Genomic DNA, 24,550 nt, shown 5'->3' with positions numbered 1-24,550 from the left:
TATTCATAGAGAATGTATGGTCATGCAGCTACTACCATCTACCAGAGATGAAAGGAGACTGATGGAATTCAATTTTTGAATTTTATTTTTTGCGCCACCAATTTTACCATTTAATAAATAAATATTTTTTCTTGATTATCATAATAAATTAAAAGTGTGTGTGTGTGTGTGTGTAATATAATATAATAATCATTATTATAATAACATTAAAGAGAAAAAAAACGTACAAAAAAAAATAACTAAAAATGGATAATAAAGCAAATATACAATTGGACAATAATAATGATGGCCAATAGTGGTGTCCAACATCTATCAGCTTGTAGCATGATATTTGATGATGATGATGATGATGTAGATGAATCGATTCCCCACATACCACCATCACTGCCTATAGCACCAGCATTACGATTATTAAATGTGCGAATTTTTAATGTAGAATTTAGTTGACTAATCTGTTTATAAAAATATGATATACAACGAAGCTGTAATTCTGGCATCTGTAAAAGACGTTTATCCATCCGTAACCATAGGCCAAGAATTGTTAATGAATCATAACGGCGACCATAACGTATTAAATCACTTTCATTTGCTTGATTCATATTAATAAACCATTTAAGTACGGCATTTCTCATCGTTGTCGTACAATTAATATTAAGAATTTCATCAAGACGAAAATTTTTCTTCATTCCAGTAATGATCGGTGTACGAAGATTTGGTAATAATGACCATTCTTTTTTGTTTTTGTTCTTCGAAGAACCGGTTACCAAATGTTCGATTGCTTCATATTCATATACGACTGTTAATGTTGCAACACATTTAATCTCTAGAATACCGTTATTAAAATATTGTGGTTTTGCCACAATATTCAATCCAATACGAGATGTAACCAATGTTGATGTTGAACGTTCGTTTGTCATATTGATAACATAACTACTATCAATCTAATTTTTTTGGAAAAAAAATATCAACATCAATCAATTAATTATATTCACCAAAAAAAAAAAAAAAAAAAATTATTTACCGGTGTATTGTTGATCAGCCATTCAAGTCGAACAGGTGGCCATGATTTTCCAGCCTTACATACAAGGCTAATATTTTCACCATAATTATATTGATCCATAATGCCAAGTATTTGAATATTTTTTTCTGGTAATACTATTTTATGATTTAGAAAAATTTTGAATAAAATAAAATCCATCCAAGAAATACATACCATAGATTTTCATCAATTGTTCACTACGTACTGTAGAGAATATGGGTCCTAATAACAAACAAGAAAAAAAAATTCAATTAATCAATAAATGAAAAAAAATCATCGATTAACTACTTTCATTTTTTTTTTTTTCTTTGAAATGATCTGAACTGATCTGATTTGATGTATTAATAACTTAATTTATTTGGGCATATTGATTTTTTATTGAATATTCAAACTAAAAATGATCATTATTTTTTTTCTTTACATTTTGATATTTAGTTTTTGTTGTTTATCTATCAATCTATTGTTGATAGATAAATATTTCGATCCTTTCATTTCATTCTTTTGTTTCGTTGTTGTTTTTTCTTTTTCATTTTTTTTTGGCCATATTAATTCTTGGACTCGCCCAATTGGCCAATGTGTGTGTTTTTTAGTTAGTTTAACTATAGATTATGATCATCACAACACATATTTGGATTTTTTTTTATTCTGTCTTTCATTCACAAAGTTGAATTTATGGTAAACACTGGTGAGTAAATAATTTATTAATAAACCTAAAATGGTTTTTATTTTTCATTTCATTTTTTTTTGCCATCATCATCATCAATGTTTTCCTCTTTTCTTTTCGTTGTTGTTGTTGTCAGTTAGTTGGTTTTAGAATACAACAACAACAGCAAATGAATGAATTAGGTGATCTTGGGAGGGGGGAAGGGTGTTCAATTATTATTATATATTCTATCGAGAAAAAAAAGAAAAAAAACGTATATAACAAGACAATGAGAAAATAATAAGCCAGATAGTTTTGTTTTTATCTGCTTGTATGTCTGCCTTCTTTTTTTTATATTTTCCTCTTTCTTGTTGTTGTTGTTGTTGTTGTTTGTTAACTATTTTTCTTTCAGGTATCTAGATATTATTCTTGACTGGTGTATGTGTATATATAAATTGTGATACTGTATAATAACTATAGAAGATATTATTACCTTCGGTGCTGATTTCACAAATGTATAGGCCATCTGAATTCTGTTTGTATATATAGATATTGATAGCCAAAACAAAGAAAAAAATGGACCAATTTTTTGTTGTTGTTGTTGTTGTCATCATCGTTGTTGTCGTCATAGGCCATCGTTATTATTATAAATAAAAACACACGTTATATAAATGCCAATGCGGTGATCACGCAATTAAGAATGACACACACACACATACACATTAACGATTCATTGAGAAGTGAAAATAGAACCACCGCCAGACCAATGTGATGATGATGATGATGAAAAAATGCGTCAAATACATGGACAATGTGATTAGTGTGTGTGTTTGTTGGTTTATTCGTTCGGGTCATCGGAATCCAAAAGAATGAAATAAATTTCCAAACAATGAAGTGAATGTACAAGGAGGAAGAAAAAGAAAGAATGAGACAAAATGAGAGAAATATGAACAGAAACGAAAAAATTTTTTTTTTTGTCATCGCCCAAAATCTTTATGATTTGTAGAATTATTTTTTTTTTCTTCGAATAAAGAATAGGTAATATGGGAATGAAAACTTATTGACTTACCAAATTTGTCTGGCTCAATACGACATGTGTTGAATTCGATGCTTTTAACTTGGGAGAGAAAATGGGAGAGAAAAAAAAATTAAAACAATGAAAGAAAATCATAGTCTCATAAGAATCAGTTGAAATATAATTCATTTGGATAAGCTTTTTTTCGGTTTCTGTGATTTATCGGTTTTGTGACTCATCATCATCATCATCATCATCAAGATTTTTTTTTCTGTGCCATAACACCAAATTGGGCTATCTCATGTGTCTCTCAATTTTTTTTTTTTTTTTTGATTTCTCGTGTGTATCTTGTTTTAGATATGTTTTTTTTTCTCTCTCTCTCTCATTTTGGGTGTAACGCAAAATTGTTTTTTTTTGTTTTGTTTTCTATGAAGTTCCAGAATGAGAATTCTCGTTTAATGCAGGCAATCAAAAGAGCCAGAGAGGTTCATTGTTGTTGTTGTTGTTGTTGTTGAAGTTAGTTTAATGTATTCATGTGTGTGTGTGTGTGTGTGTTAATTCTATTAGTTTTTCTATGATTTTTATTCGAGATATTTCAATATCTGCTTATTAGCAGCAGTAATCAGAATTTTGTTTTTTTTTCATGTTGAAACTTGAATGGCTGTCACATTCTGGCAAATGGAAAAAACAGTTTGGTCAACGATTGTGTGTGTGTGTGTGATTTTATAGTTATAAATCATTTTATTCATTATTATAAGATGGCCAATCAGTATACTGATTTCAATATAAAATGCACATATATAATATTGTGATGTGTAAACAAAAAAAAAATTGAAAATTCAATTCAATTTTTCTTTCTTATTACAAATCACTAATTTTAGCCGTAAATTTGAGGCGTTTCCATTCAGTTTTGTATTTTTTTTTCTGGTAAATGATAATTTGAAATTAATTCATGTGTCATTCTATAATAATAATTTGTTTTATTGCTGATTTTTTTTCGAACAAAACAAAACAAAAAAAAAATGAAGATTTTGAATAAATTGATTGAATTGTGTAATTCCATTAAGAGATATAAAGTGATAATAATAATAATAATAATAGAAATTGTAGTACAATGTCCACTAATATTAATAAATGATATCATTTGTCACCGTTATCATATGGAATGGAATTTTATATATATTCTAATATATTAATGATCGAAATACTAGCCTTATCGATTTTTGATGAGCTAAAATTTCAAAGAAATGAATTTTTTCTTTTCTTTTTTTTTGTTTTGTTTTGGTTTCTTTTGCCTATCAATTTCATCAATCTGATTCATCTACCTATTGAGTATTATTAGTGGAATATAATAATGAAATGAAATGATGATAAGTTTTTTTTTTCGTTAGATGAAATTTCAGTCCACACCCCAGAAAATGACAACGACGGCGGCGGCGGCGGCCAAAAATATGAAATTGTTTTTTTTTACTTATTCTATTCCATTTTTTTTGTTGGTTGGTCATTATTTGACCATCTTATTATTATTATGGTCATCAACCAATGGCCAATGGAATTATTGATTATTATATTAGGTTTTATTTTGTTTACTTTGAGAAAAACAAAACAAAACAAAATAAAAATAATAACTTATTGCATGATAAAATGTTACCTAATAAATTGCTAATAGGATTTGAAGAAATATTCAATAAATGTATTTTCAATAAATAAAACAAACGTGTATTTTTTTATGGTTAATAATAATAATCACAGATGATGATAATTTTTGATGAATAAATCATATTTTTTTCCGCTAAAAAATCATAAATTATTGATCATTTCAATGTGTGTGTGAATAAATGAAATATGAATATGAATATGAATGAATGAATGAATGAATAAAATGATGTAATACATACATTAACATAGATGCCAATCAATTTATATGATTGTTTAGGTGTATTTTCTTTTGGTACAAAACGAAAAAATTCAATATTGTTCTTATAGAATTTGATTGCATATAATTCTTCATGAGCATCTAATGAATAGTCACAATGTAATGTGGCTGAATGGCCACGTTCAACCGCTTCGGGCACTTGAAAACGATTTATCTGTATACTGTTGATTTCTATATATTTTATTCGAGTGTTGATGATGATGATGAAAATCCATCCAAAAAAAAAAAAAACAAATTTTATTACGAGGTGACGTTGTAATCCAGAATCGATTTGTCATGACCATCGGGTGATGATGATAATAAGAGGAAAAAAGAATAAAAGAGAAAAAAAAACAAAATTAATTCAGTTTAATTAATTTTTTTTTTGTTTTTTGGTTTCATTAAATGTTCATTCATTCATTCATTTATTTTATTGACCTAAATAGTTGTGGAAATGATAATAATAATCGAAAATCAAGAGAGAAAAATTCATTGCAATTCATGGCCAATGGCTGCATCATAACTGTTGTTACATTGATGATGATGATGGAAACAATTGTGTAATGGTGAATCATCAAGTTTATTGTTGCAACATGGACAAATTGTTTGTCAAAAAAAAAAAATTTACATATAGAAATATTTTTATTTCAAATTTTTTGTTTCCATTCGTTTTGATTTTCCGTTGAAAAACAAAACACAATGGGACATTTTTTTCATGTTGTTGTTGTTGTTGTTGTAATATTGAATATCGAATTAAATTTTTTTTTTCAATTTTCTGATCTCTGAAATCAAAGAAAATTAATTTGAACTTGAAGAGAGAAAGTGAGAGAGAAAAGATTTAAAATTGATTACACAGTATCATCAATATAACATGATTCTTGAAATGGGATTTTGATAAATTTTTTTTTTCAATTTTTCTTCTTTTTATTCTTATTTTTGAAAGTTATAAACATTTGGAATAAAATTAGCATGTCATTGGATTCTGTGTTTTTCACAATCGTTTTTTTGCTGTATATATATATGCATATAGAGAATGAAAATAATAATAATAAACTCGATGTGTGATGGTACATCATTCATTTACAAGATGATAAACGTTAAGCGAAGAAAATTCTTTATACATGGTGATTGAACAACTTTGCTTGTTCTTGAATATTCTCGTTGTAATATACAACAGCAAAGGTTTGAATGAAAAATAAACTTAAAACAATAGTGGAATTTGATGTCATGTTTTGAACAACAAAGACATACACGCACCCACACACACACACACCAACCAACAAGGAATCAATGTATTCGATGACGTTTCTCAATAATAAAACGGATTCTTATACGATGAAGATTTTTTTTCTTTCTACTCAATTCAATCATTCATTCGATAACATTAACATAGAAATTGATTATATAAAGCATGCAGACAACCAACAATTTTGTTTTTGTGAAAAAATCGTTTTTGAACCATTTGTCCAAGTGTGTTCGATGATCCGTTGCTACATAAACGGTTAAAAATGCATAAGAATACACGAAGAATGGACATTAGAATATATTCCTTCCTCTTATCATTTTCGTTGAATTTTTCTTTTTATACTTTTTTTTGAATTTTATTTCATTTTTTTTTGTTCGGCATACGCGCATCACATTCGCCTTGAAACATGTTGAATTTAATAAAGCATAAAAAAATGTGGTAATCAAACAGGATGGACAAAATATATAATCTTGAGGCAAAACCAAAAAAAAAAAAAAAAAAAAAAAAAAATTAATAAATTGAAAAATGAATCGATTTCCGCCACTCACACATTTTTTTTACACCTTCTTTTGTCTTGATGCATCATTCTGTAAAATTCTGTAAAAATTTTTTTCATTTGATTTAATGAATTGTTTTTTTATGAAAATTAATTTTTAATAAAAAAAAACAATAATGGTACCAAATAAGAATTCAACACAAGTCAAGGTTTTTATTTTTGCTATGGAAATTCTTAAATGAAAAAGAATTCCTGTTTGTGTGTGTGTGTGTGTGTGTATGCAAAGCATGAAAAAAAATCCACAAAGCATTGTATTGCCGGATGTGTTGAATGAATATAAAATTTCATGTTTTTTTTTTGGTCGTTATCGCCATTTATCCTCTGTGTGTGTGTATGCGTTATTCTTATTTTTTTTTTTTTTTTTTGCTGAAAAAGAATGAGAAAAAAAATCACACATTTTCATTTTCATGACAGATGTTGTGTTAAATTCACATTTCTACAAGCGGTTATACTATAATCGTTAAACAATCTCTGTGTGTGTGTGTGTGTTGAAAATCATTGTAGAATCATGATATATGAAGAATAAAAAAAGAATCTATTCGTTGAATTATCGATTCAATAATTTTATTCAATGATGAATGTATTGGAAAAAAAGCTTTGTTTTTTTTTGGTTTTTGGTTGTTAAAAATTGAAAATGATTTTACCATTAACGGAATTTCGGGCCATCAAATGTTACTACCACACACACACACACACATACACATGTATTCAAGGTATTCGTAATTACCAAATAAACATGATTGATTCAAAACAAGCTAAATTTGTACCTGCTATCGAGTAATATTATCGAAAAAAAATAAAATTGCAAACATCAACATCATCGGTTTTTTGTTGTTAATCGGATCAAACAAATTAGGGCCAATTTTTTTCTTCCAATAAATGGAAAAAAATATTACATTTTATGATGGTAACCCTGACCAAATATTTAGTCTAATTAAGTGACAATTGTTAATCAAATGATAATTAACCCATGTTAAAATGTTGTGTACCCGCTTAATTTCTCTCTCTCTCTCTTAATGTGTGTGTGTGCCCAAAATATTACATTTATCCAACACGGTTCATAATGATGATTACATGTTGATAGTGATGTTATAACAAATATATAAACATTATTTTAGTCACGTTTTGTGTGTGTGTGTGTGTCTGTTTTCAAAATGTTTATGGACCGGAATATTCGTCGGTTATATTCTCGCACATACTTGAAAGTTCATCATTTTTTTTTGTTGTTGTTGTTGTTGTTGTCCATTATTTTATCGATAAAATAGAAAAGTAAAAAAAAAATTCAATTCAATTCATTATGATTAAACATGATAATGAAACAAAACAAAAAAAAAAATTCATCAAGCTTTCATGTCATGTGTCATGTCGGTGTATGTGTGTGTGTGTGTGTTGAAAGTTTTGAAGAATTTTTTTTTCTTTAATTTAGCAAACTGATTAACCAATTGATTGCTCAATTTTCATCATTGAGATTGATTGATTGTATTGATTTGAATAGATCAATCAATTGGTAATTTTTTTTATTTTGATTTTCTGAATCAAAGAAAAAATCATGTTTCAATTAACTTACACTGTATGAATGAATGAATGAATCATCATGTTTTTTGTTTGATGATGATAAATGTTGCAAGAAAAATTACAAAAAAAATAAATAAATAGAAAACAAAAATTATATTTACATCACATCAACCGGAAAACAAGTAAGGAGAAATTGTCGCTTCAATACCGATGATGATAGATAAATAAATGGTCAAACAAAAAAAAAATGAAATGAAATTGGCTTTCTTGGAAAACTTGATGAAATTGGTCGGAAAATAAATAGTAATAAGGATAAGGATAGGAATTCCGAACGGATATTTTTTTCGAATGTTTTTTGTTTTGTTTTGTTCGAAGAAATCCTCATCAACAACAAGAAAATTGATCATATTTAGCCACCGTATGGTGATAAATGATAAAGAACTTATTTATATTTGTACCTAACCATAGAAAAAATAGTTTTCCATTTCCAGTTTTTTATTCTGATCATTTCAAGGTGTCGTCATTATGATCATCAATGAGAAGAAGAAGAAGAAGAAAAAGAGAAGTGACACAAATATATTATGGATGGAAGACACGTCGTCTTTGGAAGGAATGTTTTTTATGTTTTTTCCTTTTTTTTTGTCAATTAGTCACCCAAAACCATAAAAGTCATCATCAACTACAATTGACGACAGTGAGAAGACAAATAATCGATTTATTTTTGTCGCAAAATGTGCATGAAAAATGATGAAAAATTGTACAGAAAAAAAACTGAAAGATCAACCACATAATGATAAGTTATGATGATGATGATGACAGGTATAGCTTTAGATCACAATTAATTACTTTAACTAATTAAACAAATAAGTCAAAAAAAAAAATTTCCTCTCTGCTTTCATTGCTAATTTACTGATTCAAATATCTAGTAGTTCATTTTTCTTTTGCTTTTGCTTTTTTTTTTTTTTTTTTTTTTGGTTGAATCAATTCATTTATTATCGGGTATTGTCAGAAGCGAAAATGATGATCAATGTGTGGAGCCAAACATAGTTGAGACTAATGATTTTACCTACTACTAACCGTTATTATCATTATCACTTAAATATGGGAAGAAAAATTAACCAACCGAATCCTGAAAAAATTATTTAAATCATCATCATCATTCTGATGACAATTGTCAAATGATAAATTTTTTTTTCTGTTTGTTTGTATTGATCACTATCATCATCATCATTAAAATTAAACAACGGATATACATTATCTATGGGCAACGAACAAAAAAAAAACAGATCTCAAATGAAAAGTTTATGTTTATGTCATTTATGTATGGAACAAAAACATTAATAAATGCAGGAAAAGAAGAAGAAAAGGGAAAACAAAATGTTAAATTAATTATTTTTGTTTTTGTTGGCTAGAATAAAACCATATTCATATGCATTCTGAATATATAAAAAAAATCATACGATTTTTCAATCATCATAATATATTCTCTCTTTTTTCATTTTCATTTGATCATATATGGTGGTGATGATGATGATGATGAATATAATTAATGAATTCATTAATGTTAAACCTGACATGTAACAAATAAAAAAAAGAAGCAATGAAAAATAAAATGAAAACAAACAAATCGAAAATACCGGAATCTGAAACTATAGTAGTAGAACAAAAAAAGAATTTATGCAGAATAGATAAAAGATAGGAACCAGGACGAAAAAAAATTTTTTTTTTGTTGTTGTTGTTGATAAATGAACAATGACCACACACACCATTTTACCAGAATTTCTAACCATATTTTTTGCATTCATTACTACTGATTTATATGTTGAGCAATGATGTGTATTCTATCTGAATTGATGATAATTAATAGAATTAACGGAGAAATTAATTTTAACGATAAACAATAACAAACAACAACGAAAAAGAATGCAGACAAACGTTGATACACAAGGAAAAAAACAGTGATGATCAACTTCATCTCATCAGAATCTGAATTGCAAATCACGCAAATCAACCTGTCAGGAAAAAGTTTTTTTTTTTTGTTCCACTTGTCAACATGACAAAATTCACATGTGAATTTAAAAACAAAACTAAAACAAACTAAACAGAATATTCTAGAATGGCAAAAAAAAAATGTCAAAAAAAAAACAAAATGCATTGTAAATGTGATTTTTGATTTCTCCCATTCTCTTTTCTCTCACTCTCTTATACACATAATATCCGGCTACGAAACGAAACATTATCCTGGCCACATAATCATTTCACAATTGTGAAATGATTATTATTAAAATTCATATTTCTATTTACGGTGTGATCACACATACACACACACAAAGAAAAGAATTTTCAATTTGAAAAACAAACAGAAAAAAAAATTAGATTCAAATAGCAATAATAATCTATATATATATATGGAGGTTTATCAATAATTTATTTTCAATGACTATTTTTTTCGGTAATGTATAATAACCGGAGATTTGATCGAGAAATACACGCACACACACACCCACACACACGGTGTAATGTAATATGATGAATAAACAATTGTTGAATATTGTCAAAAGATGTGAAAATTGAATTCATACAGACACACCCACACACACAGAATTCATCAAAACAGAAAAATATGGAAATGTGAATGAATTTTTTTTTGTATGTGTTCAATGCATTCGAATGTAAATTCAACATGATGATGATGTTTTCAAAATTCGATTCTTAAATATTCTAAACAAAATAAAAATAAAAAACAAGATACAGGGAAAAAAACGTGAAAACGTATAAAAAAAATAAAATAAAATTTGTTATTTTTTTATAGTCTTGTTTGTCGATTCTGTTGTTGAATTTTCTATTTTCTTTATTCTTTCATTCATTCATTCGTTCTATTCACTCGCCATAATACACATGAATTATTAACATTTTAATTTTTGATTCTTGTTTTTTTTATATGTTTAGTTTGTTTGTTTGTTTGTTTTTCTGTTTGTTGTTTGCCATTAGTATTTTTTTTTGGTTTATTTTGCAATTTCAAATTGTGCATAATAACAATGATGATGATGATTGTTTTCCGAATTCAATTTTCGAGAAGCGGAAAAAAATCGAAAATTTATTTGATCTTTTTCGGCAGTAATTTTGTTTTTTTGTTTTGTTTCAAACAAAAACCCAAGAATAAAAGTCATGAATATCATCATCATCATCATCACATGGAAAATTGTTCGATAATCACGATAATGGTATGATGATGATGAAAATTTTTTTAGCACCATTAATAATATGCAATGTGCGTGTGAGCTATGTAAAAACTGTTTTTGAATAAAATTTATTTACCTGTTATTAATAATAAAATGATTATTACGATTGTCCAAATAATTAAATCGATCAATGTCGATGACCATGATGATGATGATTGTTTACGTTTTGTGATCACCATTGATGATGATGATGATGATGATGATGATGATGATGATGATGAATTATCGATAATCGTATTCATCATTGATGATTGAGCTTGATTGTTTGGGGACATTTTTTCATTACCACATTGTTGTTGTTGTTGTTGTTGCAATGGGCAAATGTGCCAAAATTTAGGCCGTAATAATGCTTTTTGATATATCATTGCGCATCATTTGTCTTTTTTTGTGACAATTTTTTTTGTTTTTGTTTCGTTTCGCACGAATATGCTTGTTTTCAATGAATTTTCTTTAAATTCTACAGTTGATGATGATGATGAATGAAGGGGTGGTTTGGTGAATGAATGAATGGATGGATAAATGATGGACACAGACGAAACAAATCTTTTTCTTTTATTTATATTTGAAAATCGTGAGAAATTACGGGTCTAAAATGTCGATCAATTTTTTTTCTCAATGCTAGTTGATGATGATAATAAAAGAATCATTATCTGGATGATGGGAATACATTTACCGGAATCGATAATAGAAAATTCTTTCGCAGATGATGATGTTAACAGATGGATAAAAATAGTAACACACACACACACACCTACATTCAATATGATGAATTCACACACACACACACAAAACACACGACAAAGTTCACAAGGTTATCATCATCATTTCAACAACAACAACAAAATAGAATATATGAAAAAAATTGGCCAAAATTGCATACCCACAATTTTGATTCCGTTGTCAAGAATAATACGATAAAACGAGAAACGATATATGAAAGAAAAAAAAGAGAAAAATGAAAATTTGTTACCACAAATTCAAATTCATTTGTTTTTATAATCATAAAACAAGAATAAAATCTGAAAAGACAGTTTGCGTGATATTATGGAATGAATGAATATCATAAAGATTCGTTAATGAACTTTCTTATTTTTTTTTGAAAATTCTTCAAATTCATTTTTTGTCATCAGATCGCTTCGCTCTCGCTGTGTGTGTGTGTGTGTGTTTTCACATTAAAATTTATCTTCATCTGATTAAAAATAAATACAAAAAAAAATTCAATGAGACAATTCAACAGCCCAAAACTCATTGAACGAATTGTGTTGAACAAATGATTGAATGAATGAAGAAAAAAAACCGATCAATTAAATTCGATTCAATTCAAATTCATGTAGCATGTCGTCATTCATATCAGATGATCGAATAATAACATCGATGGTTTATTACCTGTATGGTTTGTTTGTTTGTGTGTAGATTTCATCAAACCAAATATAGAAAAATAGTTTGTAGAAATAATCTGGCGCCTTTTATAGCAATCAAATAAAAAAAAGAAAGAAAACGACCAAGAACTGAAAAGTGCAAAAACGAGAGAGAGTGAAAAGAATGATGTGTGTGTGTGTGTGTGTGGCACCCAAATATACCAATTTGTGTGCGGGCGCAGCCAATATTCTCTGATTTGATAGATTTTTATTTCCCCAAAAACATATTCAGAGACACACAAACACACACACACACATAGAGAAAGAATGTGTATACCATGAACGGTTGTAAACGGTAAAAACATATAATATTCCATTGTATTATCCAAAATAGAAACGGAAAAACAAAAAAAGGTTGGAACATGAAATTCTAAATGGGCGAATAAAGTGAGTATCAGCAGCAGCAGCAGCAGCAGCAACGATCAAATGAATGAATGGTTGTGTGACCCCCATTATTGTAATCAAAGGGGGTCACACACACTTACACACACACACACACACACATTGGAATCAAAAGACAGCCAAATTGTGGAGTCAAGATTGTAGAATTGAGATTGAATTCGAAATTAATTTTATAACCAACGAGAAAACAGAAAAAAAACTATTATCGAAATCATTTTAAATAGACCTGTATTATATTATATATATGATTACAGAATATATCTGATGTGATTGTGAATGAATATATGACGATATAACGTAATATATTAAAATCAAATAAGAATGACCATCCTCATCATCATCGTGAATCATGATGATGATGATGATGATGATAATCATGATTATTATGTGGTCGAATGGATGGATGAATGGGAATTTTTTTTCCAATTAGATTTATACGATAACATGACAAAAAACAATTTCAATAAAACTATTGATGTGATGTATGACAAATGAATGAATGAATGGTAAATGAATCAAAAATGATTGGATTCTCATCGTCAAACAAACAAACAAAATAATAAATATATCAGGATGATCAATGTAGTTGGATACATAAAATTATCTTTTTTTTTGTTTTTCATTGTGTAGAAAAATAAATATTAAAAAAAAATCCATAATCTATTCTATTTTTCTCAATGTTTACTTTGTTTCGTTTGACTTTTCGTACCCAAAACAAAACAGGAAAAAAACCAGGAACAGAAAATTGATCCAAGGTTTTTTTTTATCAAGAAAAACAAAAAAAAGGTAAGGAAATAAAAAAAAATCGAAACTACTATCATACTACGAATGTAAACATCAAATTTAGAGAAACAAACAAAATGAAATATTATTCTCATCATGATTTCTGTTTTGGTCGTTTTAATTTCGAATGAAAATTAAAAAAAAAAATTAAAAATTTTCAATTTAAATTTTTTAATTTCTTTAATTTCAGACTAATTTATTCGTAGAAAATAGAGAAATGGTTCGATATGAATTTCAATTTAGCATTTCCAAGTATTAGTTTCTTCAATTGTCAACAAATGTTCTGTTTCAACTTTTTCATGGCAATTTATTCTTGAACAAATTTAAACAATTGATTGGTTTTTTTTCTGTTGTTCGTTTCTATTTGAAATTCTATCTACTACACACCCAGACAACATATATATAGATACTGTTGATGATAATTGTGGAAAGAAAAATCAATTAATTCTCTATGTCCCTCAATGTTTGTTGTTTCATAGCCAAAAAACAATGGTATTAAAAATTCTAAAATCAACAAAATCTTGAATCTATTGAAAAGCATAAGATCACAATGATATTTTGTCATCGTTTCTTTTTTTTTTGTTTGTATAAATATAAATTGAATGATGACATCATTTATCACTTATTGATAAAGATATATTGAACATAATTATGTCTGATGATGATGATGATGATTTTTGTTTTCAGAACATAATTTTATGATTTCTCGAAAAAAATCTGGTTTTTCTCAACCATTTTTCACATTGAGATTCATGTTCTGATGTTATTGAAACCGCAACAAAATCTGTTTTAGTATTTGTGTATGTGTGTGTGTGTGTATTTGGGTTTCTAATTATGCTTAACAAACCATGACTACATTTGTTTTGTCATGTTTCCGAGTTTTTTTTTCATCATGAGAATCAAATCCAATGGATGATTGGACACACACACACACACACACAAACACATATCAAAGTTATATTCATTTTATATGATTCTGAGATTAGATCTGTACTGAAAGAGAATGTAAAAGATAAAAGAATCTTGAATCCAATAACAGCAACAACAACAACAACAACAAAAACTATTCGACATTTTGACACATTGGACAAATAATATATCTCATACATATGGTTCAAGAGCAAAAGCAAAAAAAAAAAAAATATTCCAACCACATTGAATATTTGTAATTGAAAGCCATAATAATAATAATGACAACAACAACAACAACAACAACATCATCATTATCACTAAACATGATCAATGATGATGATCAGATCAGTACAGATCAACATTGATATTATCATCATCATCATCATCTAAATTGATCATATATGAATGGATTCAAACAATTTTTGTATATCAATTCAATATATTTTATGATGATTTGATGAATTTAGCTTTCTCATTCTTCATAATTCAGAATATCCTTTTTTTGTTTCTTGATTTCCTATGATGTTTCATAGAGGAAATAGAAGAGAAAATTTCGTTTTTTTTTCTTCTGCTGTTGATAATTCACTGATTCGAATGATGATGATGATGATAAAACATTGACTCTCTTTTGGTGAATGAATGAATTCTATGTGTGTGTGTGTGTGTGTGTGTGTGTGTGTGTAAATCTACATGCTATCGTCATGGAAAAAAATTACAAGATGATAATAATGCGGGTTGAACTGAAACTGTGATGTTCATTCATTCAGTTTTTTTTTGTTTGTTCCAAATCTTACATTTAGATTTGTACATTATACATCTTTTTCATATGTCAGTTGGTCGATCCCCTTTTTTTTATTTTTGTTTTTTGTTACAAAAATACCATTATTACTTACGATCGTATATGATATACACGACTAATGACTGATTACCGAAATAGCTTGATGATGTGGGTTTCTTATACAATACATACATACATGCAAACATGAAACAAAAAACTGAATACAAATTCAGCATTTGTTGGTCGGTCGTTTTTTTTTTTTTTTAGTTATTCGGTTGGTCGAATTATTTTGGTTTTTCAAATCCACATAAACATTCTAATAATAACTGGACAGTAAATATGTTTTTTTTTGTGTGTGTGTGTGTGTATGTTCAATTTTTATTTGACATCTCAATGATATAGTCCAGCACCATCAATACCAAAACATATTTGCTATATGGTCAAATAATAAAAAAAAATCTTATTACATAATCATAGAGAGAGAGAGAGAGAGAGAGAGAGAGATCCAGAAATAGATTTAATTAAAACAAACTTACGTTATTCGTTTTTCTACTGTATTTGGTAAAAAAAAAATGTCGAATACTCAAATTCAGTTGATCATGACCTATAATAATAATAATAATAATGAATAAATCACAAGGCCCATTAATCATGTTTTTTTTGGCCACATACACTACGAATATTCATTCTCACATCACTTATATATATATATATTGATGATGATGATGCCAATCAAATTTATCAAAAAATCTGATCTACAAAGAGAGAAAGAAAGAGAGAGATGCAAATACTTTTTCATGTTAACTTGTAGTATTTATTTACATTACCATATATAATATATGTGTGCTTGTCGAATCAAGCAAAAAAAAACTAGAAAAGAAATTCTTTGAATGAAGATGAATCAATATTGACGACTAATCAATCAATCAATCAATTCAAGTTTTCTTTTCTTTTTTTTTGTTTGTTGCGTTTGTTAGTTCATTTTTCATTTACCCTGTTTGACATAACCTTTTGCTTTTATTTCACAAAACTTTTGCTTTTTTGTTTGTGATTTTTTTTTCTCTTCGCAATTTCTTTCTTCAAACACTTTTTGTTGTTGTTGTTCATTGAAACATTGTTCATTGACTTTTTCGTTTCAATATATTCTCTGCGGCTTTTACGAAAAATTAGCTTTTAGCTTTTTTTTTTCTTTGTTTCTTCTTAATTCTTTTTCATTTCATTTCATTGTCGGTGATTGGTGATGGTGTTGATGGAGAGGAGAAAAAAATGAATGAATGAATGAACGAATGAATGAAACTATAGTGTCTACACTTAGCCAAGTTAGTCAAATTTAAAAGTATATATTTGTTGATGATGAAATTTTCAACTCTTTTTTTTCCAAAACAAATTTTTATCAAATTGAGAAAATAGAAATTGAGTAAAAAACAAAACAAAACAAAACAAAAAAGACGAACAATAAACGATGAATGTTTTGAAGCAAATGAATCTTAATTATATCATCACTATATCTATCTATTATCATTCTATGAAAATACACCCATCCATCCATCTGTCTATCTATCTATCTATTTAGCCAGACTAACCTGATTCTTAATTCTGTTTGAAATTTTCTTTTTTTTATACATTTTCAACACAGACACTTATATCCATCTATATCCATTCATATACAATGTTTCACTATCCCAAGTGATTAATAAATCTATTCGAATATAATAATAAGAGTGATATATATTTGTACAAACATCGATATATCGATATATAACAAATGAAAAAGAAAAAAAAAACTAAAACAAACAAACATCATCATCATCATCATCAACAACATCATTATCAAAAGAAAAGCAAAACTTTTTTTTCGTTAGTAATAATAAAAATTTCATGTGATTCGATCGATCACAGGTATCATTGGATTCTTTATCTCTCACTATCTTTTTTGTTTTGTTTTGTTTTCGATAATGTCTTCAAATGAGAATCTATATATATTTTTCGTAAACAATAAAGGTATCCAAGAAATTCACAATTTTCAAATACAATTTTGAATAATAATAATTTATTTTTGTTTCAGCCATTCGGATCAGAATATCATTATCTGGATGCAATACACTTTAATTAAAATCTATTAAAAATTGATATATAAAATGATGACAACAATAACAACAACAATTACATCGACAATCACCATCAAACGATTTTTGGGTGTTGACATTTGTAAACTTATAAATGTGTAATTACATCTCTATTGTCGTGTTTGTTGTTGATATTTTACCAATATCTATAATGATACGTTCAATGTAAAAAAAAAACATTTTAGTATGATCATCATAATCATTGTGTGTTCGAATCTCTCGTTTACAGAATTCTTTATCATTATCTATCTATATACATCTAATAAAGTTGGAACCTTGCTACACGATTCATCATTATCATCATCATCATCATCATGTGCTAATGGTTTGCATTCTTAACTACACAAATTGTCTCTATTTATAATTAATCTTATTGGCTTTACCATTTTCCTATATAAGATTATATATTATGATAATGAAGATGATGATTAAAGGTGGAATAAAAGAGAGAGAGAGAATTCAACATGTTCCAATAAAGAAAAGAATTTCTGATTCCTGTGTGTGTGTGTGTGGCAGATGTAAACGAATATGTAATGAAGAATTTATATAATAATGTTTGGCATTTTTTTTTTACTCTCAAAAAAAACTTATCATCAATTTTTTTAAGTATTCCATTTTCTATCGTTATGATGTTATAATTTATTTCACTTGTCAGACAACAAAAAAAGTGGCAAACATTCATAACTATATTCTATATACATGAAAAAAGAAAATTGATTCAAAATATGAATGAGTGATGTGTCGATGTTTGCGGCCGATCAATTTCATTATTGATATCGATTCAATGTTTAAAAATGTGTGTGTGTGTGTGTGTAAAAAAAAATGAAATTTCAACTTTGTCAGTGTTTTTAAAAAAAATTCACTCATTCATTCATCTCATCTTGATCATCATTATGTCATTCATATCTCTTATTTCATATCCGGGCCAATTTTTTTCATTCCCTTTTTTTCAATTCAACGATTCATTCATTTTCGTCAGCGTCAAACTAGAAAAGTACCAAGTTAAAATTTTTTTCGTTTCTTTTAAGAATAAATGAATGAATGAATGAATGAATGAAAAAATCGAATGAAACAATAAACTTTCATTCAAATTTGAAAATGAAAGCCAATGAAAAACAAACCCTACACATTTACTGAACTAAAGTGATGAAAATGAAAGAATTTGGAATTTTTTTTCCACTTGCTTTTGCTATATGGATAAATGACAATGATAAATGTTTGTTGAATGTTGATGTTGTTGTTGTTGCTGTTGTTGGAATGATGTTGATATTCTCACACTGATGACTAAAATCTATTTGTTTGTCTATTTATATCTGTCTATAACTTTTTACCATTTCTCTACATAGCTTGTTGGCTGATTTGATTCCATTCCATTCATTTTGGATTCGATTTCGATTTCGATTCATTCACTATCATATTATCTACATAGGTAAGGCATTCGATGATGATACTTGTGTTTTTAATTCTGCTAAATTATTTATAATTAAAAATGGTATCAAAATAAATAATTCATATCAATTAGGATGAATTCGAAAAAAAAGAGAAAGAAAAAAAATCCAAGATGTATAGAATGAATGAATACACAACATTCTTCGATGAATAATAACGGCAACGGTGATGATCATCATTCTGGCGACTATTTCGAATCGTTTCGTTTCGTTTTTTTTTTTTTTTTGGTCTTTGTCTTCTGTGCCGGGAACTTTTTTTTCTGCTAAACTATTATTCTAAAGTTTTCATCATCATATTGCCATTGTTTGTTTATTGTATATATAAATAAAACCTTCTCACTCATCATTCGTATATACGACGTCAAAACGAATAAGATGATCATCATTTGGGGAAAAAAAAGGGCAAACCAAAGAAGAGAAAACTAAAACAAATATATATCTAAAAAAATTCTATAGAATATGGATTCTGAACCCACACACACACACATCCATAAATATTCAAAAGTTATAATTTATGTATGTATGTTCTTCGGGTAGACACATTAAAATATTTTAATTTTTTTTTTCACTAGCCATTTATTCATCATTTTTTTTATAATAATATCAATTTAAATCCGGCCAAAAAAAATTGTTTATTTTCACCATAAATTTTTTTTTCTGAAATTGACTATGTGATTATTATTTTTGAAAAAAAATATTTCAGATTTAAATTCAAAATTCAATAATAATAATAATAATAGTGCTAATCACGCATACTTATACACACACACACACACTCACACTCACTCATCATTTGAACTGATTGCTGACAATCATGACAGAAAAAAATAAATCAATTTAAATTGGATGACGGAAATTTTTTCCAGCATATTTTGCTTTGGCACCCAATTCTTCTTCAATCCTAAGAATTTGATTATATTTAGCCAAACGTTCTGAACGACATGGTGCACCAGTTTTTATTTGGCCAGTAGATAAACCGACAACCAAATCAGCAATGAATGTATCTTCAGTTTCTCCTGAACGATGTGAAACCATTGTTCCCCAGCCATTTGATCTGGCCAATAAATGACTGATGAAAAAAAAAAATAAAATAATCAAAATATATCACCATCCAATGATGAAAAAAAATGCTAAACATACGCTTGAATCGATTCACTGACGGTACCAATTTGATTGACCTTCAAGAGCAAACAATTACAACATTTCTTTTCAGCGGCCGTTTGTATACGTTTCGGATTTGTTACAGTTAAATCATCACTATATAATAGAATAGAATAAACATTTAAATTATTAATGACAGGCCATTGATCCTTTTTAATGATTCAAACTTACCCAACAACCTGGCAACTAACACTGCTGGTGAAAGCAGTCCAATCATCCCAAGCATCTTGATCGAAAGGATCTTCAATTGAAACAATTGGATAGTCTTTGACGAATCCTCGATAAACGTCGGCCAATTGAGATGGTTCCAACCATGCTGATTTATCTGAATTAGCATTCTTAAAATCCAAATCATATTTGCCTTCACGATAAAATTCTGAAGCAGCAACATCCATTCCAATATCAATTTTACCGCTATAGCCAGCCATTTGGATGGATGTCATAATCAAATCCAAAGCTTCTTTGTTGCTTTGAATGTTTGGTGCAAAACCACCTTCATCGCCGACACAGGTAGCATCCAAGCCATAACGTTGTTTGATAACATTCTTAAGATGATGATAAACTTCAGAGCCCATTTTCATGGCTTCAGTAAACGATGATGCACCTGTTGGCAAAATCATGAATTCTTGCATGGCTAAACGATTGCCAGCATGTGAACCGCCATTGATAACATTGAATGCTGGAACAGGTAATACAAATTCTTTGATGTCAGCCAAGTCGGAAATATGCTGATACAATGGAACTTTCTTTTTGGCAGCGCCAGCTTTAGCCACAGCCAAGGACACACCAAGGATAGCATTACCACCAAGGTTTTGTTTGTTGGGTGTATTGTCCAATTGGATCAACAAGTCATCAATTTCTTTTTGTTTTGTAACATCGAGACCCTATGAATAATTGTGTTAATAAACGATAAACATCTTACGATGAATGTCATTTTACCTGGCTTATTAATTTCGGTGCGATTACATCATTGACATTGGCAATGGCCTTCAACACGGATTTTCCATGATAATGAGCTTTATCTTTGTCACGAAGTTCTAATGCTTCATGAATACCGGTCGAAGCACCACTTGGAACAGCAGCTCGGAAAACACCTTGACAGAAAAATAACAATTGTCAATTGTCGAAATATGGAAATAATCATAATTTTAATTTAATAAATACCGAAATCTGTTGTTAAATCAACTTCCAAAGTTGGATTTCCTCGTGAATCGAAAATTTGACGAGCATAAATCTTTTGAATGGACATTTTGAATGTTGTTAAAAATTTTTTGATAATAATCTTAAAAATTGGACAATAAAAATTCGAACAAATTAATACAATAACGTAAAACTTTTTATTTACTGACAGTGGTTGACGAACGTTGACTTTGAGGCAGTTTGCTCAATGACAGTTAATTATATATGCTCGTGTTGAACAGAACTAAAAAGAAAAAAAAAATTCGAGACGGCGCGATTGAAAAACTAACGATATGCGGCACGTCATGCCATAATTTAGATTTAGATTTAGATTAAACTTGATGCTGCTTCGAAAATTCCCTTCTTTGATCATTCAATTATGATAAAAATTAGAAATGGCATCACTTTTTTTTAAAAATGAATGTCAATCATGAAAGACAATCAATGATGAATCAAGACTAAATGTATACGATTTGACCGACAAGCTATACGAATATCTATGATCTGATTTAAATATGTTCGACTCCAAAAAAAAAAATCTTATAGATCCTTATATAATTGCACATTATCAATTTGTACATTGATGTCATTATGGATGTTACATGATTTTTCATTGGAATTTTGTTGTTTTTTTTTTAAAATTTTATCGAATAAAAAAATCAATATGACTAATATTTGTAATCATGAACAAAAGATGGCACTATTAGAATTGAATAGGAATTTGATGATTGTTGCTCATAATTTGTTTTTTCGATGTTTTGACATTTGTTAAAGATTTATCATTCATTTATTAATTTAAAAACAATTATCAATATGGGTTCCATAACGGATGAATGGTTTGTTTGATTTTCGGTTCGGTTAATAATAATTTTATTCATGTTTTATAATCTCGATTTTGTTCAGGCTAAAAGATGCCGAAAGTATTGACGAATTTGCCGATCAACTTATGCATAAAATTAATCAACGTAATCAATATCCAACAAATACAGCAGCATTTGCTAAGGTTTGAATTTAAGGTGTTTTTTAACAATTTTCAACTGAAGCTCTTTATGACAGAGTGATTTATACATTAAGGATTTATTCCGAAAATTCCAACGTAAAGTCGGCCAATTACAGGAAACATTAAATCAATTGGCTGCATCAAATAAATTGTAACGTAGTGAAAATTCATTCATGATTTAAATAAATGTAAAATTTTAACTCTCAACAGAACACAACGAGAAAAAGAACGCCGCCAACGATTAGTGGACCAATTCAATGATCGATATAAAAAGATTGAAACATTTCTACAGAATCCAGTCACAGATAAAAGGTATTACCGTTGTTGACATTTGTTTTTTTTTTGAAGAAATAATAATTGTTATATTTCCATTAGGAATACATTGTTTAATTATGATAATTCTGAATCTACACAAGCACCTACCGTTAGTTGGAATGATGGATTAAATGCTTCTGATGCTTCAAGTTCACATCAATTTGAAAATGTTTCAAAAATGAAAGAAATTCAACGAAATATGAAACAAGGTAATGTTTATTGATTAATCGATCAATTGAATGGTCACCATTGAAAAAATTTAATACAGAACAGGACCAAAATATCGATACATTGGGTGATATTATTTCAAGGCAAAAATATTTGGCACAAGAAATTGATTCAGAACTCAACATTCAAAATGGTTAGTCTGCAAAGGATTATAGCTCGACAAATTAAAGTTATAAAAAAAATCATGTTAATTACTTACGCTTATTCCCAAATGGTTTATGCATTGTCAAATTAAAATTACATTTTTTTTCTTTCCTCCTTAATTATAGAGATTCTTGGAAGATATTGGTGAAGCAATGGATGATAATAATGAACGTTTACTTCGTAATACACGAAATATTCGATTCGTTAGTCGTGAAAGTGGTACATGTGGTATGTGGTTCATCAAACATACATTGCAACATCCATCTAAAATGAATATATTTTTATTTTCATATTTAGCATATTGGACAATAATCATATTATTATTGATTGCCATTTTAGTGGTCAGTATTGTGCCTAATTAATCTACTAATGCTATACATTTTTTTTTTATATGTTTTTGTTTGAATCAAAAATTTTTGTATATTATTATCGGAATATCAAAATTGATTTCTTTTTTTTATATTAATAAAAAAAAATTTCTTATTGAAAACCATTGGAAAAATCTTTGTTGACGCCATTTTTTGGATTCGTTTGGTATTGATTTTTCTATACTTGTACATGTGTCGGTTGGCTGCTTAATGATTATAAATTTTTTTTATTATTATTATTATTAATATCAACTTTGTTAAATTTGATCTTGAACGTTTCGAAAGAATCGAATCCATAAACGATGAGATGAGTATTTTGTATTATCTCTTATTCTGCTTATTCTTATTCGTTTGTGTGTGTGTGTGAGAGAGAGAAAAACGATTTTTGACTTTATCATTTTTTATTCGGTTCCCGGGAAAAATATTTTTTTTTCATGGATAAAGAACAACGGGATTTTACAGAATTTGAAAATTATTTTTTTCTCTTTGGCTCACATACACACACACACACACACTTTTGTGCAAAAGAAAGCTTAAAAGATTAGGAAATTAAGTTTTTTTTCCTGTTGTTGTTGTTGTTGTTGTTGTTGCCTTCCGCTCATTGTCGACAACGGTTGTTTAGTCAGGAACAGAAATAAAAAAAAACTAGCTGAGAAAAATTCATAATTTATCTTACTTTTAGTTCCGTTCTGTAAATGTTTTGTTGGAATCCAAAGATTTAAAGCGTTTCCATTTTTTTTTTCATCTCTCTCTTTCTCTCTCCCTTTCCATATCTTGATTCATTACAAAATTTTATGTCCAATTCTAGAAATGAACACTATTGTCGAATGTTTTGTTTTGTAATATATGTTACCACTTTCACGAATCATTCCATTTTGAAACGATAATAGTAGGAGATTCTTTTTTTTTGTTTTGTTTATAATTAATTTCATTCTTTGAATGCCTACATTATTCGATGGAATATTCATATTTTGCATATCATTTTTTTTGAGAGACAGTGGTTGCGAGAAATGCGTTGGTACACTGAATATATACTGATTCATTCCACACAATTTGAGTTTTGAAGGAAAACAAAATGAAAAATTTTAAAGTTCCTTATGCATGAAAATTCACATGC

General features: G+C 28.0%; 3 protein-coding genes across 3 annotated transcripts; 1 reads left to right on the top strand and 2 right to left on the bottom strand.

The window, feature by feature from the left end:
• Nucleotides 1-61: 61 nt before the first annotated feature.
• On the bottom strand, nt 62-12,591 carry LOC124498851 (uncharacterized). The gene is made up of 8 exons (XM_047062671.2): nt 12,558-12,591; nt 11,248-11,922; nt 4,596-4,804; nt 2,752-2,799; nt 2,176-2,215; nt 1,214-1,261; nt 1,022-1,155; nt 62-941 (listed from the first exon to the last, which is right to left on the bottom strand). The coding sequence occupies exons 2-8, from the start codon at nt 11,534-11,536 to the stop codon at nt 240-242; spliced, it is 1,470 nt and encodes a 489-aa protein (XP_046918627.2). The 5' UTR covers nt 11,537-11,922; nt 12,558-12,591; the 3' UTR covers nt 62-239.
• Nucleotides 12,592-19,645: 7,054 nt separating this feature from the next.
• Eno (alpha-enolase) lies at nt 19,646-22,069 on the bottom strand. The gene is made up of 5 exons (XM_075728717.1): nt 21,364-22,069; nt 21,139-21,293; nt 20,371-21,083; nt 20,179-20,295; nt 19,646-20,107 (listed from the first exon to the last, which is right to left on the bottom strand). The coding sequence occupies exons 1-5, from the start codon at nt 21,446-21,448 to the stop codon at nt 19,876-19,878; spliced, it is 1,302 nt and encodes a 433-aa protein (XP_075584832.1). The 5' UTR covers nt 21,449-22,069; the 3' UTR covers nt 19,646-19,875.
• On the top strand, nt 22,069-23,555 carry Syx8 (syntaxin 8). Its single transcript, XM_047057762.2, has 8 exons — nt 22,069-22,214; nt 22,282-22,381; nt 22,435-22,529; nt 22,589-22,690; nt 22,754-22,902; nt 22,962-23,054; nt 23,191-23,293; nt 23,363-23,555. Exons 1-7 carry the CDS (start codon nt 22,192-22,194, stop codon nt 23,211-23,213), a joined length of 585 nt encoding a protein of 194 aa, XP_046913718.2. The 5' UTR covers nt 22,069-22,191; the 3' UTR covers nt 23,214-23,293; nt 23,363-23,555.
• Nucleotides 23,556-24,550: the final 995 nt, after the last annotated feature.

Source organism: Dermatophagoides farinae, chromosome 2, assembly GCF_024713945.1.
Source record: "Dermatophagoides farinae isolate YC_2012a chromosome 2, ASM2471394v1, whole genome shotgun sequence".
In the NCBI taxonomy this organism is placed as follows: domain Eukaryota; kingdom Metazoa; phylum Arthropoda; class Arachnida; order Sarcoptiformes; family Pyroglyphidae; genus Dermatophagoides; species Dermatophagoides farinae.
The sequence above is the reverse complement of the archived record's forward strand: the minus strand, read 5'-3'. Positions and strand labels throughout refer to the sequence as shown.